The sequence below is a fragment of the Giraffa tippelskirchi genome, chromosome Y (genome assembly GCF_054371585.1).
Source record: "Giraffa tippelskirchi isolate mGirTip1 chromosome Y, T2T-mGirTip1v1.2.pri, whole genome shotgun sequence".
NCBI lineage: Eukaryota > Metazoa > Chordata > Mammalia > Artiodactyla > Giraffidae > Giraffa > Giraffa tippelskirchi.
Window position 1 is genome coordinate 6,516,036 of NC_137290.1, and position 15,418 is coordinate 6,531,453.

General features: G+C 53.5%; 1 protein-coding gene across 3 annotated transcripts in view; it reads left to right on the forward strand.

Annotated features, from left to right (window-relative positions):
- Positions 1-15,418, forward strand: part of SHROOM2 (shroom family member 2) — a 146,281-nt gene that overhangs the window by 120,631 nt on the left and 10,232 nt on the right. For 2 of the 3 annotated variants that reach the window (XM_081568315.1, XM_081568316.1), the window contains 3 exons: positions 3,510-4,028; positions 8,037-8,558; positions 10,393-10,564. In XM_081568315.1, the coding sequence (XP_081424441.1) occupies positions 3,510-4,028; positions 8,037-8,558; positions 10,393-10,564 (1,213 nt within the window). The remainder of the gene's footprint in view (positions 1-3,509; positions 4,029-8,036; positions 8,559-10,392; positions 10,565-15,418) is intronic. The other variant, XM_081568317.1, reaches the window with a different exon arrangement.

The following is a 15,418-nucleotide window of genomic DNA, read 5'->3' on the forward strand; positions in this document are numbered from 1 at the left end:
TGACCTATACAGTCCGTGGAGTCACAAAGAGTCGGACGCCACTGAGTGACTTTCACTTTCCACAGCAGTGAAAGCACAGAATCCTAACCCTGGACCACTAGGGAATTTACTCTTTTTTTTTCCCCCTGGGACTGTCAAGACTTTGAATGACAATCTGTGGGGATGCACTTGGTTCACACGTGGATGATCACAAGGGACCATTGCTCTCGCTAGCAGCTCAACAGAGAAGGGCAGAAAAGTAACTAAAACCATTGTTTCAAAAACCTCCCTAGACCCTCCCCCATGTAAGTGAAATCCGTCCCCTAGCATTGTCGTCATCGCCTACGGGGTGCCTCTCAAAATGAGCAGTTACATGTGTTTGTATGTTGCAAAAGTTAATATCTTCCTTGACTTCTGGACCAGGGCTCAGCAGACTCCAGCCCAAGGTCCTGGGCCAGGGTTCGGGAAGCCTGTTTGGGTGGAGGACTGACTACAGGTTGGTCCTTGCTGACCTGGTACGCGGGGGTACCTCACTGTGTTTTTCAAATGATGATGATCTATCTAGTTGGGGAGAGACAACGCCACGCCAAGGATGAAAACTGCAGGAGTAGCTTTTCATATCCCACGTGGGTAGAAAAGCGAGTGAGAAGGAAATGGGGGAAGGAAGGATCCATAAAGCAGAGCTTCCCAAAAGAGGCGTGACCCCCAGATGCTTTGGGGCGTTCTCCTGGATGCCCTTGCAGGCGGCAGGCATTTCATCCCTGGTCCCCTCTGTCTGTCCGCCCAGACCTGGCTTTGTGATGGAGAAAGTTTGAGGAGAGCTTAGATGCACGAGTCTAAAATCATCACCCATGTTCCCTCAGGACACTGTCAAGAATTGGAGAAGCGGGGTTCAGGAGACAGGATTGGCTCAGACATTTGCATTTGGAAGGCTGCAATTCCTAATTGCTGTGCCATCCTTGGAGCATTTGCTCGCACAGGTGAAATCGCTGCCTTCTCTGGGGAGACCACAGCACATCCTGTCTAAGGCACTTTGCAAATGTTCTGTAAGTCACTTCAGTCGTATCTGACTCTTTGCGACCCCATGGACTATAGTCCGCAGGCTCCTCTGTCCATGGGATTCTCCTGGCAAGAATACTGCAGTGGGTTGCTGTTGCCTCCTCCAGGGGAATCTTCCCGACCCAGGGATCAAACCTGCATCTCTTGTCTCCTGCCTTGACAGGCAGGTCCTTGACTTACTAGCGCCACCTGGGAAGCCCCAGGGCACTTTGCAAATAGAGCTCCTTGTTAATTAATCTTTTAAATGTGAATCCAGATGGACAAAGGCACTTAGATATTAGCAATAAATTATAGCTGCTTTAATTCTCTGTTTCAATGAGGTGGTGGATATTTATTAAATAATAGGTACCTATTTATTAAAGAATAGGTACCACTGGAACTTCCCTGATGGTCCAGTGGTTAAGACTTGGCGTTCCACTGTAGAGGGTGTGGGTTCGATCCCTGGTCATAGAGCTAAGATCCCACATGCCTCACCGCCAAAAACACAGGACATATATAACAGAAACAGTATTTTAACAAATTGAATAAAGAGTTTAAAAATGGTCCACATCAAAAAAAATTTTTTTTTAGGAAAAAAAAAAAATCGGTACCAGCTGGTTTCGAGTGGGTCTTCGGATGCTAGATTTCAGGAAGTTTTAGTAAGAAAAAAAAAAAAAATACGTTCAACTGTTTCCTCAGCTCTTTGGAATGAAACACTGAGGCGGTGTGTGCGAGTTGCCATGAATGAAGTTTTACTGTCTTGTAAGAGACGCAATGGCTTCAATGGGAGGCAGGCCCAAGGTTGGCTTTTCCCTGGCTGACCAGAGGTGATAGTGGGTGACAGGACATCTGAGCCAGGAGTCACCCTTCTCTGATTGTTGTCTAAAGGCTGTCCTGTCTGTTGTACGCAGATGGCTGGTGGACTGTGTATTGTCCTCTGAAGCATCCATTGTATCGTTCAAGCTGTTTGGATAACTTTTTTAAAAAATCAATGACTTTATTTTTGGCTACACTGGCTCTCCATTGCTGCATGGGCTTTCTCTAGTTGCAGCGAAGTGGGGGGCTACTTTCTAGGTGGGAGGGAGTTTGGTTATTGTAACACCCATGAGCTTTGGTTACGGCCTAGATATATATATATGTGTGTGTATATGCATGTACAATATACATTATAAAGCTTCAGCTTCTCTGGTGGCTCAGATGGTAAAGCATCTACCTGCAATGCGGGAGACTCGGGTTCTATCCCTGGATTGGGAAGATTCCCCTGGAGAAAGGGAATGGGTACCAAAGAATTGATGCTTTGAAACTGTGGTGTTGGAGAAGACTCTTGCGAGTCCCTTGGACTGCAAGGAGATCCAACCAGTCCATCCTGAAGGAAATCAGTCCTGAGTATTCGTTGGAAGGACTGATGCTGAAGCTTCAATACTTTGGCCACCTGATTCGAAGAGCTGATTCATTAGAAAAGACCCCGATGCTGGGAAAGATTGAAGGCAGGAGGAGAAGGGGACAACAGCGGATGAGTTGGTTGGGATGGCATCCCTGACTCAATGGACATGACTTTGAGCAAGCTCCAGGAGTTGGTGATGGACAGGGAAGCCTGGCGTGATATAGTCCATGGGGGTCGGAAAGAGTCAGACACAACTGAGCGACTTCACTTTCATATGCATGTACAGAATGGCTGCATGTGTTTTGCCAGCGTGTGTGTGTGTGCATGTTAAGTACGTGTTAGGTAAAGCTAGAACTGAATATGGAAAAGGATGAAAAGTGAAGGTGTCCGACTCTTGGCGACTCCATGGCCTGTGTAGCCCGCCAGGCTCCTCTGTCCGTGGGATTCTCCAGGCAAGAGTACTGGAGTGGGTTGCCATTCCCTCCTCCAGGGGATCTTTCCAACCCCAGGATCGAATCCCGGTATCTTGCATTGCAAGCAGATTCTTTACCTGATCAAACCCATGTCTCCTTTGACCTCTGCATTGCAGGCAGATTCTTTACCTGTTGAGCCAAATGCCTAAGAGTGTGTAAAGATCAATGCCTTGGTGCAGCTTACAAAACAAACAGTCTTTGTTTTTCTGATATTTAATCATAGGCTGCTGGTTTAAGAGGTTTTGTTAATGTATTTGCTGCTGCTGTCTTAAAAGGTTGTATCCCTTTGTTTGTGGCAATTTCCTGAAATAAGTCCTGTAAAAATACTGTTTAAATGTGAAATGAGTGTTTCTCCATATCACCGTTTGAGTATTTTCACACACGTTTTTTGTTTAATGTTTGTGTGAATTGTATTTTGCCCCCAAATGGCAGTGTGTGCTCACTGTGTGTTTGCATCTGATGTCTGCCCGTTTGTAGTTGCAGCGGGGACTGGCGTGCGCAGACATGGGTGGATTTAATTCCTTAAAGTCATTGAAGGGAGGTTATCCGTGCTCTTGCCGGAAGGGCAGAGTCGGGTTCGGGGAGGAGAGGGTTCCCTGGAACCCTTGGCCATTCTTCTTACTTGCTTCCCGTAGACAAGCAGATGCCCAGCTTGCGGAGGGCGACCCAGGAGCACTGCAGGACCCCCGGCAAACCTCTGAACCCCCTGGCGCCCGGGAAGGGCCCAACGTGTCCCAGGAGGCCCGCGGCCGGGCGGGCACCCTCCCTCGCGATTACCGGTACCAGGAGCCGCGCGCGCCCCTGGAACCGCCCGCCCGGGGGCAGGAGTCCCGGCCCCTGAGCGCCGCCCCGCCGGCCCGAAGACCCGCCCTGCAGAGGCCACCTCCACCCAGGCGCGAGCTCCGGCCACGGCCGGGGGGCGCGCCCGGCCGGCCCCGCACCTCGGTGGCCTCCTCGGAGGCGGTGGACACGCGGAGCGCGCAGCGCGCGGAGGAGCCGGCGGCCCGGCCTCGGCGGGAGGCGCCGCTCCCTGCCCCGTTCCGGCCCCTGCAGACCTCCGCCATGGACACCTCGCGCTCGCCATCGCCCCAGTTCGCGCCGCAGAAGCTGACGGACAAGCCCCCGCTGCTCATCCAGGACGAGAACGCCACAAGGTAGTCTGTCTCCCTACCTTCTTGCCCTGTTTAGGGCTCCCTGCAGCTGCGAGAGGGTCCAGCGCATCCCCCCTGTGTGTGAACATGCGCCCCCGCCCCGCCCCCGGCGGCCTTGACCCCACTTTCCATGCTGGGTCCTGGGCCTCACACGGAGAGGGCCCTCCAACCTCCCACCTCCTCCAGTGGTCACTTGGATTTTTAACTAGCTGTCAACTTTCCTGCCCCCCAAGGGCCAGAGGATCAGCACGAGGGTCACAGTTCACTTGGCCAGTCGTGTCTGACTCTTTGTGACCCCATGGACTGCAGCACTGTCAGGCCTCCTGTCCATCACCACCTCCCAGAGTTTACTCAAAATCATGTCTGTTGAGTCGGTGATGCCATCCAACCATCTCGTCCTCTGTCGTCCCCTTCTCCTCCTGCCCTCAATCTTTCCCAGCATCAGAGTCTTTTCCAGTGAGTCAGCTCTTAGCATCAGGTGGCCAAAAAGTATTGGAGTTTCAGCTTCACCATCAGTCCTTCCAATGCATTTTCAGGGGCGATTTCCTTTAGGAAAGACTGGTTAGATCTCCTTGCAGACCAAGGGACTCTCAAGAGTCTTCTCCGGCACCACAGTTGAAACGTTAATAACAATGAAATAAAACCTGTTGTTCAGTCGCACCCTGTGGGGCTAGCAGCTAGCACCGCAGAGTACAGCTGTTTTCATCATCACGGAAAGTTCTGTTGCGTCTCCCCTCTGTAGAGTCTTGACTCGACCTTTTGAGATGCTTGCCTTTTGGTGGTGCTGGGTCTTCCCTGCTGTTGCGTGGGCTATCTCTAGCAGCAGCAAGCAGGGCCTTCTCTTGTCACAGAACACGGGCTCAGCAGTTGCCACGCCCCGGCTTCGTCTCTCCGAAGGATGTGTGATCTCCGTGGACCAGGGTTTGAATGCGTGTCTCCCGCATCGGCAGGTGGATTCTTTTACCACTGAGCCACCAGGGAGGTCCCTGAACTTTATTCTATCCCCGAAGACAGCGCCGTGTGGACGTTAACTGATAGCATCCTGAGTTCCCCCAGGGGTGGAGTGGCCAGTGCAGCTTCATCTAGGGGTCAGCACTGCCCTCGGTCATTCAGAATGCAGCTGTTGCTCAGAGATCCTTTCTGTTGGGCACACTGAGGAGCTCTAAAAGGGAGGAGAACCAATGCAGTGGTTTGTGTGGAGGGTGGAGTTGTGTGGCACTGTTGCAGATGAGCTGACATGGGCCTCTTGGTTCTCAGGCCCTGGTCTGGGGCGAGGTGGGCTCCTCTGAGGAATGTGGCTGAGTGTTTGCTCAGTAGTCCTGACCTCTGTTGACTTTAGGAGGTGGGAGGGTGTGGTTTTCATTTTTTCTTGCCCTGAGAGAGTCTGCGTTTTCTCACTAGGTCTTTTTCCAAGATTCTGAGAGGAGTTTCCACAAGCAGCGGCAACACTTGTTGACAGTACCGAGTGGGGGCGTCTTGACGCATCCACCGTGCTCCCGTCCAGTATGGCATTGTCGGGGACCACAGAGGTTTTCTTGAAGCAGCCTACTTTGCTGCACTGGCTGTCGTAGAAGGCCAGGTTCCAGTCAGAGGAGCACAGTGGTGGGGCAGATGGTAACCATTCCACTCAGGAATTTCCTACCAAGAAAGCTGGCTTACCATGTACCGAGGTCAGTGTCCCCGTCCCCAGGGCTGGTGTTACAGGTTGGTGGCAGCCTGAGAGAGTGGAATGACTATGACATCCACCGTGAACTTTGAGCCAGGGTTCATGAATGGAGACCTGCCCCATGCCTGTCATCAACTACCAACCAGACAGGGAGTAAAACACATCAGACAGGGCCTATGAGCTGCCTGGTGTTTGTGCAGAGCTCAGAGATGCTCGGGACTTCCCTGGTAGCTCAGACGGTAAAGAATCTGCCTGCAGTGCGGGAGAAGTGGGTTCGATCCCTGGATCGGGAAGATCCCCCCCAGAGAAGGAAATGTAACCCACTCCAGTATTCTTGCCTGGAGAATTCCATGGACAGAGGAGCCTGGCGGGCTACAGTCCACGGGTTCAAAGAGAGTCAGACACGACTGAGCAACTAACACACACAGACACAGATGTTCTTCTTTTGTGTGTGTGCCTGCTGACCTCATCTCCCTCCATACCCTGTATCTCCCCACTTCCAGTTAGCTCTACTTGGGGAGCCAGCCCAGGCACAGAGCAGCTCCTTTGTCCTGAGACACACCTTCTCGAATTCAGCAGGCAGGTCCTGCGGTCTTGCTGTGTGCCAGTCCGAGGCAGGGATGCAGAGAGGAGGAAAGTGCAGCCTTCCCACCCTGCAGGGGATTTTAGAGAGTAGTCACTCGCTCAGAATAAAAATGCATCCACCCCCGTTCCGAAGGCGGGAAGCTTCCTTTGAATTCTTGGACTTTACGAGGTTGGTTTGTGTGTTTGCTGCAAGATGGGGACCGTGCCCAGCAGCAGGCACGAGCCTGAGATTTGACGCCTCACAGAAGCTTTGGCTGGAGTTTTCCTGGAGCCTGTTTCTGGGTTTGGAGTATGTGTCTTTGAGGAGGGACCCAGGAGGACTGCTTCAGGGTCGTTGAGTCACCTTGGGCATCTTGGGCTATGAGAATCTGCTCGTGGGTGGTGTGGTTTATCAGACCTAGGGTGGCATGCCAGGGGACTTCCTCATAGTCAGTCCATAATCTGCCTGCAGGGCAGGAGGCCCGGATTTGATTCCTGGGTCGGGAAGATCCCCTGGAGAAGGAAATGGCAACCCACTGTAGTATTCTTGCCTGGAGGAATTCCAGGGACAGAGGAGCCTGGCGGGCTACAGTCCATGGGGTCACAAGAGTCGGACACGACTGAGCAACTAGAGAGAGAGAGAGACGGTGGCATGCAGGCTGAGGGCTCCCTCGGGACTGGGTGCTGCTGGGGACCGGGCCCTCTGGGCAAAACCGTCCAGACTCACCTGCATGGAACCTGGAGAGGGGCTTGTGCCTGGCCAACACCACGTCCTCCACCCCTCCGGGTCCCGCTTCCCGGCAGGAATGGATGCGACCGGGTGGCGGTAAGGTCTGGTCCACTCTGGTTTGTCCTCATGTAGAGGAAGCAGTTCGTCAAACTTCTGAATGTGAAAGTCTGCACGAGTTTCAAGAGGAGAGGTAGTCATGCTCAGGAATGACCTGGAAGACCTGCTTTGTCTGAAAGGATATCACACGCTGCAGAGGATTTGTTTCTGTTGCTTTGTTTTGTTTTCTTTTTTTCCAGTCAAGTTTCCCCACAAAGTGAGGGTTGGGGTGGAGACGTAAATACATGCTGAGTAGGGCTTCCATTGTGGCTCAGCTGGTAAAGAATCTGCCTGCCATGCGGGAGACCTGGGTTTGATCCCTGGGTTTGATCCCTGGGTTCAGAAGATTCCCTGGAGAAGGGAAAGGCCACCCACTCCAGTATTGTTGGGTTTCCCTTGTGGCTCAGCTGGTAAAGAATCTGCATGCAATGTGGGAGACCCAGGTTCGATCCCTGGGTTGGAAAGATTCTCCTGAAGAAAGGAATGGCTTCCCTCTCCAGTAATCTGGCCTGGAGAATTCAGAATCCATGGACTGTAGTCCATGGGGTCGCAAAGAGTCGGAAACAACTGAGCAACTTTCACTTCACTTCACTAAGTCGCTAGTGGGTGGGGAGCGTTTCTACGTGGGGAGGGAAAAGGAGGCAATGAAGCGGGTCTTGCCTGTGTTTTCCTGCTTGGGTGCGATGCTGGAATTTCCCTTCTCAAGTTGAGCACCTTGAAGCCGAGGAGGGTCAAGAGACCCAAGTTGGGGGGCTGGGGGCAGGAACTCCTAGCCCTCGTCTCCCCAATCCTGGAGCATGTGACCTGGATGGGCCCATGTTTGAGTTGGGCTCCCCTGTCTGGAAGGCGCCCCCCGCCCACCATGGGACCAGCGGGTTAGCTCATCTGAGTTCTGATCGTTGAGCCGTGCCTGGGGTCACGGCGTGTCTCCAGCAGATGACCCTTGTCTTGGCAGAATCGAGCGGGTGATGGACAACAACACCACGGTGAAGATGGTGCCCATCAAGATACTACACTCGGAGAGCCAGCCGGAGAAGGAGAGCCGCCAGGCGCTGGCCCACGTCCCCGAGTCTCCTCCGCTGCCCCGTGGCCTCGAGCGGGACCAGATCAAGACGCTCAGCACGTCGGAGCAGTCCTACTCGCGCTTCTGCCCCTACAGCCGCCAGGGCACTGAGCCCCAGCCCCCCGCTGGCGCCCCAGGACCCCCCGCCAAGGACAGCCGGGCCTCCCCTCCCGCGCTGAGCTACGTGAAGGCCAAAGACAGGACCGCCGACGACCTCAAGTCGGAGGAGCTGGCCCGCGAGATTGCGGGCAGGGATAAGTCGCTGGCAGACATCCTAGACCCCGGTGTGAGGATGAGAACCACCATGGACCTCATGGAGGGCATCTTCCCCAAAGACGAGCACTTCCTGGAAGGCGCACAGCAACGGAGGAAGCTGCTGCCCAAGATGCCCTCGCCCAGGACGGCGGAGGAGAGGTGAGTACACCACCCCTACCCACCTCTGCCTCTGTCCTTCCCTATGCGTGGTTCTGACCTCTTGGGCTTCCAGGGCAAGGGGCCAGGGATCTATCTCTTTATCCGTTCTCATGCATGCTCTCTGGTGACAGATTTCTCCATAAGTGCTTGGCACTTTGGGGATTTTTTTTTTTTTTTTGACACCCTCCCCAAATTAAAGGTCCATTCTGGGGACAGTGACGTCAGTTGGGCGAAGATATGAAAGGACATGTTTCTAGTGATGTCCACAGGGCTTTTTCTCCGCTGTCTGCCCTTGGGACACTTGGCAATCTCGGGAGACACTTCTAGTTGTTGCCCCTGGGAGAGTGGAGGTCAGGGATGGTGCTGGTCGACCTACGGGGCACAGGACGCCTGCACCACACACACACACACCCCCCACCCCCGGCAACAAAGAACGGTCCAACGCCAAAGGTCACTAGTGCCGAGGTGCAGAGGCTTGTTACAGAGGAGTGAAAGCTGAGGCTACGGAGGATATGTGCTTACAAAAGAGGCCTTCTGTTGTTACGTATTTGGCTGACGGGGTGAGTTTGCTGTAATTCATTCTGTATAGACGGCTGGTGGGGGGAGCTTCCCTCGTGGCTTAGATGGTAAAGAATCCACTTGCAACAGGGGAGACCTGGCTTCGCTCCCTGGGTGGGGAAGATCCTCTGGAGAAGGGAATGGCCACCCACTCCAGGATTCTGGCCTGGAGAATCACACAGACAGAGGAGCCTGGTGGGCTACACTGCCTGGGGGTGGCCAAGAGTGGGACGCGACTGGGTGACTAAGAGTTTCACGTGTTTCGTTCTGTAAAGGACCTTCTCTAGCCTCTTGTATTCAGTCACCTGTCCACAAAGGTGCACCTGCTTGCATCTGTCCTATTGGTGCATGTAGTCTCGGTAGGCATTGCTGATGGACAGTAGGCAGGAGCATGAAGGTTCAGAGGCTGCTAATGTGGAGCCTCATTTGCAGAGGCTTCAAATGTGGAGGCACAAAGGTGCACCTACTTGCATCTGTCCTATTGGTGCACGTAGTCTCGGTAGGCATTGCTGATTGACAGTAGGCAGGAGCACGAATGTCATGCAGCAGACAGGGGCTCGGAGGCTGCAAATGTGGCCGCTGGTGGAAGGACACACAGTGAACCTAGGGCCTGTGGCTGCACTTACAGTGGCAACAGACAGCTCCCCATAGACCTCAGGCTCCCCGAGAAAAGTATCTGTACCCTCCTCCCCCGCAGGCGGGGCTTTGGGTACCATTTGGCAGGGGGTCCGAGTTCTGGGGGGCTTCCCTGATGTCTCAGATTGTAAAGCATCTGCCTGCAATGTGGGAGACCCAGGTTCGATCCCTGGGTTGGGGAAGATACCCTGGAGAAGGGCATGGCAACCCACTCCAGTATTCTGGCCTGGAAAATCCCATGGATAGAGGGGCCTGGGGGGCTACAGTCCGTGGGGTCGCAAAGAGTCGGACACGACTGAGCGACTTCACTTTCTAGTTGTGGCCTCAGCACCTGCCCTTTCCACACTGCTTTTTGTTTGGTAGATTGACTTTTTTGTGTGTGTGTGTGGCATACCCCATAGCATGTGGGATCATCCCTTCACGACTAAGGGACCAGACTCTTGTCGCCTGCGTTGGAAGACAGAGTCTTAGCCACTGGACCACCAGGGAAGCCCACTCGGTCCCTGCTTCCGCTCTCTCCTCTCTCTGGCTGGTGTCCTTTCGTCAGCCCCACGGTTCGCAGGTCTCAGCCCAGGGTTCAGGTGCGTCTGTGTGCAAAGGATCAGAGCTAACGTGGACATTCTGCCGTTTGCTTCCCCAGGAGGGAGGAGACCAGCGTGCTGGCGGCTGCACCCTTGGCCACCAACTCCGCCTACTACAGCACGTCGGCCCCCAAGGCGGAGCTGCTGATAAAGATGAAGGACCTGCAGGAGCAGCAGGAGCCGGAAGAGGACTCGGGCAGTGACCTGGACCACGACCTGTCAGTCAAAAAGGTAGGGAGGCCGAAATCCAGATGAGAACGTGCTGGCCCTCGGGTCCACCCCCAGCCTGGCCCTGCACCACGCACCGTTTGTGTTGGGTGAGACGCTGACATTTGGGCCTGCCTGTGAAACCCTCTGTGGGAGAGTCTTCTGTCCTAAAATTGGGCCTCTCCACAGGACCTCTGTGCTATCTGTCTGTCATGAGATCCAGCGTCCAAAGAACTTGGTGGCCACCAGTCTCTTTCATGTTAAGGTCAATGGATAATGTCTCTTCTACCCCCATTGAGACCCAAGGGACTTAACTGTATGACCTTCAGCAGGGTCCATGCCATCTTTGAGCACCGATTTGAAATTCCTGTAATCGGGTAATAAATACAACAGCAGATTGTAAAGGGCTGTGTTAACCAAAAAGCAGCCCTTGTTCAACTCCAAAAACTGACCCAGGCTCTTAGGGATGCAGCAGCAACACGCAAAATAGTCATTCCTTCCCTGAAGGCACTGTATATCCGAAGCACAAAAACAAACACACAATACAGGGCCCACGGGCCACACCCGGCCCCCAACCTGCTGTTGTCAAATAAAGTTTTATTTAAAGGCAGCCAATTCATTCATTTACATAGGGCCTCCACATATTGTATTACATACGGCCTTAACATATTGTATTACATTTACAATATTGTAAGCAGTGTTGAGTAGTGGCTGTGTGGCCTCTGAAGTCTAAAATACTCACTCTCTGGCTCTTTACAGAAAATGCTTGCGCACATGTAGTGTAAATCGGTCAGAAAAGGAAAACAGGGTGAAGGCATACAGAGATAAAAGGAGTGTGATTGTAGAGAAGGCTCTGATGAGCTCATGATGCAGAAAATCCTGCAGTGACATGAGGGAGTGTCTGGTTCTGTCAGGGACTGGAGAAGGGGGTGGTGCAGGGTGTACAAAGGCCCTGGGGTAGGAGATCTGTGACATGTTGGGAAGGCAGCAGAGACCACTGGCTGGAGCACTGTGGACAGGAGGAGGGAGGATTGTAGATGTAGGTCAGGGACCCAGGGGGTGGACAAGGAGGGAGGGGGATGGGAGGTGAGGTCAGGGAGCAGTGGCTGAAGCTGTGTGGACAAGGAGGAGGGAAGGTGGAACTGGAGGTTAGGGCCTTGTGGCAGGAGCTCCATGGAGATTTGAAAGGCGAATTGGAGGTAAAAGTCTGGGAACCGTGGCCGGAGCTGTGTGGACAAGGATGGGGAAGATTGCACTTGAGGTCACGGACCTGTGGCTGCAGCTGTGTGGACGGGGAGGATGATAATGATCAGAGAGGACGTCAGGAACCAGTGACTGGAGACGTGTGGATAAAGAAGAACAAGACTGGAGAGACGGTCAGGCTGCTTGAGCCGCAACTGTGTAGACGAGGAGGGACGATTGGCCATAACATCGTTAAGACAAGTGGCTGGACCCGTGTGAACAAGGATGCAGAGGTTTGGAGAGGAAGTCAGAGACCTGTTGGCTGGAGCTATGTGGACATAGAGCCGGAGGATTGGAAAGGCAGTCGAGGACCAGTGGCTGGAGCTCTCTGTACGAGGAGGAAGAGGATTGTAGATGACTCTCAGGGACGGGGCCAGAACGGTGTGATCAAGAATGAGGAGGATTGCAGTTCAGGTCGGTGACCGCTAGATGAAGCCGTGTAGACAAACAGAAAGGAGAATGAGAGATAAAATGAATTGCTGTAGCTGTGTGGACGAGGAGGATTGGAGATGTGGTCAGACCAGTGGCTGGAGCTGTGTGGACAAGGAGGAGGAAGACTGGAGAAGAGCTTAGGGACTTGTGTCTGGAGATGTTTTGACAAGCAGGTGGAAGGATTTGCAATCAGTAGTCAAGGGGATCGGTGGCTGGTGCTGTGTGAAGAGGGATGAGGCGGGTTGGAGATAAAGTCGGGACAGAGTGGCTGGGACTGCTTGTGCAAAGAGGAGAAAGACTGAAGATAAAGTCAGCAACAACGTGGCCAGACCTGGGTGAATAAGGATTAGGAGGTTTGGAGATTTTTAAGTCAGGGACCAGTGACTGGAGCGACTGAACTAGAAAGAGGAAGCTTTGGCTGGAGGTCAGGGACCAGTAGCTGGAACTTGGTGGACAAGGAGGAGGAATTTTGGAGAGGAGGTCAGGAACCAGTTGAGTGGAGCTGTGTGTATAAGGAAGAGCAGGATGGGAGAGAGGGATCAGGATCCTGAAGCTGTCACTGTGTAGACAAGGCGGGAACATAAAGTCATAGACAGGTGGCTGGAGCTGTGTGAACAAGGACGAGGGGGTTTGTAGATGAAATCAGGAACCTGCGGCAGGGACTGTGGGGACAAGGATGAGGAGGATTGCAGTTCAGGTCAGTGACCACTAGATGGACGGGTGTCGGCAGAATGGAAGGGGTTTGAGAGACAAGGTTAGGGGCCAGTTGCTGTAGCTTGTGTGGACGTGAAGGAGGACGCTTGTAGAGAAAGTCAAGGGACAAGTGGCTGGAGTCGTGTTGACATGGTGCGGGAGGATAGGAAGAAAGGCCGGGACCAGTGGCTAGAAGCCCTTTGCACAAGGCTGAGGAGGAGCGGAGAGGAAGTCAGGGAGCAGTGGCTGGAGCTTTGGGGACAGAGGAGGAGGTCTGGAGACGCACTCAGGTGGCTGATGCTGTTTGGTCCAGGAGGAGGAAGATAGGAGATGGAGTCAGGGACCATGGGTGGAGCTGTGTGGACAAGGAGGAGGGAACACGTAGATGATGTCAGGGACCAGTTGCTGGAGCTGTTTGGACATGGAGCAGGAGGATTGGAAAGGAAACCGAGGCGTGGAAAGGAAACCAGTGCCTTGATGCTCTCCGTACAAGGAGGCAGAGGACTGCAGATTAAGAAAGACACCAGTGGCTGGAGCTGTGTCTACAAGAAGGACAATTGGAGATAATGTCAGTGACAGGAGGCTACACCTGTGTGAGCAAGGATTTGCAGGTTCATCAATTAATAACTCAGGGACCACCGGCTGGTACTGCGTGGATGTGAATCACTTCAGTCACTCAGTCGTGTCCGACTCTTTGCAACCCCATGGACTCCAGCACGCCAGGCCTCCCTGTCCGTCGCCAGCTCCTGGAGTTTATCCAAACTCATCTCCGTTGATGCCATCCAGCCATCTCATCCTCTGTCGTCCCCTTCTCCTCCCGCCTTCAGTCTTTCCAAGCATCAGGGTCTTTTCCAATGAGTCAGCTCTTTGCATCAGGTGGCTAAAAGTATGGGAGTTTCAGCTTCAGCATCAGTCCTTCCAGTGAACACCCAGGACTGATCGGATCTTCTTGCAGTCCCAGGGACCCTCAAGAGTCTTCTCCAACACCACAGTTCAAAAGCATCAGTTCTTCGGCAGTTCAGGTCGATGACCACTAGAGGAAGCTGTGTAGACAAAGAGAAAGTGGAATGAGAGGCAAGGTGAGGGACCAGTGGCTGGAGCTGCGTGGACAAGGAGGAGAGGACATAATTGACTTGTGGCCGAAGGTGTGGGGACAAGAAGGAGAGTTAGAGAGGAGGTCAGGCGCCAGTGGCTTGACCCTTGTTAAGGAAGTGTAGGAAGGATTGGAGGACTTGTCTGGGGAGGTGTGCAGAGAATAGGATGGAGACTGGAGAGGTCAGGGACTCGTGGGTACATCTTTGTGGACAAGGAGAAAGAGGACTGCAGATGAGGTCAGGGACCAGTCACTACAGCGGCGTGGACTCGGGGCAGGAGGATTGTAGAGGAATCAAGGACCGGTGGCTGGAGATCTCTGTTCAGGTAGGAGGACCTCTGGTGACAAAGTCCGGGACTGGTGGCTGGAGCTGTGTGGACGAGGATGAGCAGGACTGCCGTTCAGGTCAGTGACCTGTGACCAGCGACCACTACAAGGACCTGTGTGGAAAAGACAACGTATTATGGGAGACAAGGTCAGAGACAGTGCATGGAGTTACGCGCACAACGCCATGGGTTTGTGAGGTCTCCAGGGACCTGCTGGTGCTGCTTTTGTGAACACCAGAAGGCCAGGAAATGTTGGCTGGAGCTGTGTGGACAGGGTTTGATAAGATGAGAAGGAGGGCCAGGACCAGTGGCTGGAGTTATTGGAGATGGAGTAAGACTAGATTATGGGCTTCCCTCGTAGCTCAGTTGGTAAAGAATCCGCCTACAATGCAGGAGATTCCTGGGTTGGGAAGATACCCTGGAGAAGGAAATGGCAACCCACTCCAGTATTCTTGCCTGGAGAATCCCACGGACTGTAGCCTGCCAGGCTCCTCTGTCCATGGGATCGCAAGACTCGGACACGACTTAGCGACTAAACCACCACCGCCGCCGCCAAGAATATATTGGAGAGGTCAGAGGTATGTGGACTAGGGTGATGGAAAATTTGAGACAAGGTCAGCGACTTGTGCCTGGCTTTCTTTGCAGAGGAGGAAGAGGATGGTAGATGAGGTTAGGGACCAGTGACTTGGAGCTGTGTGGACTCAGCACAGGAGGAGCGCAGAGGAGACTGTGAAACATGGCTGGGGCTCAGTGTTCAGGAAGGAAATGATTGGTAGTCAAGGCAAGGACTGGTGGCTAGACCGCTGTGCACAAGGATGAGGACAGCTGCACTTTGGGCCTCTGACCACTAGATGGCAATGTGGAGACAAGAGGGACGCTCATGAGAGACAAGGTGAGGGACCCGTGATGGGAGCTTTGTGTTCAAGGAGGTTGATTGACAGGTGGCCGGGGACCTATAGATACAGCTGTGCAAACACAAGGAGGAGTCATGAAGTGCAGTTTGGGGACCAGTGGCCGGAGCTGTGTTTACAAGAAGGAGGAATATTGGATCGTTGGTCAGGCACTGAAGCTGTGTGTAGAAGGCGGGGTGGG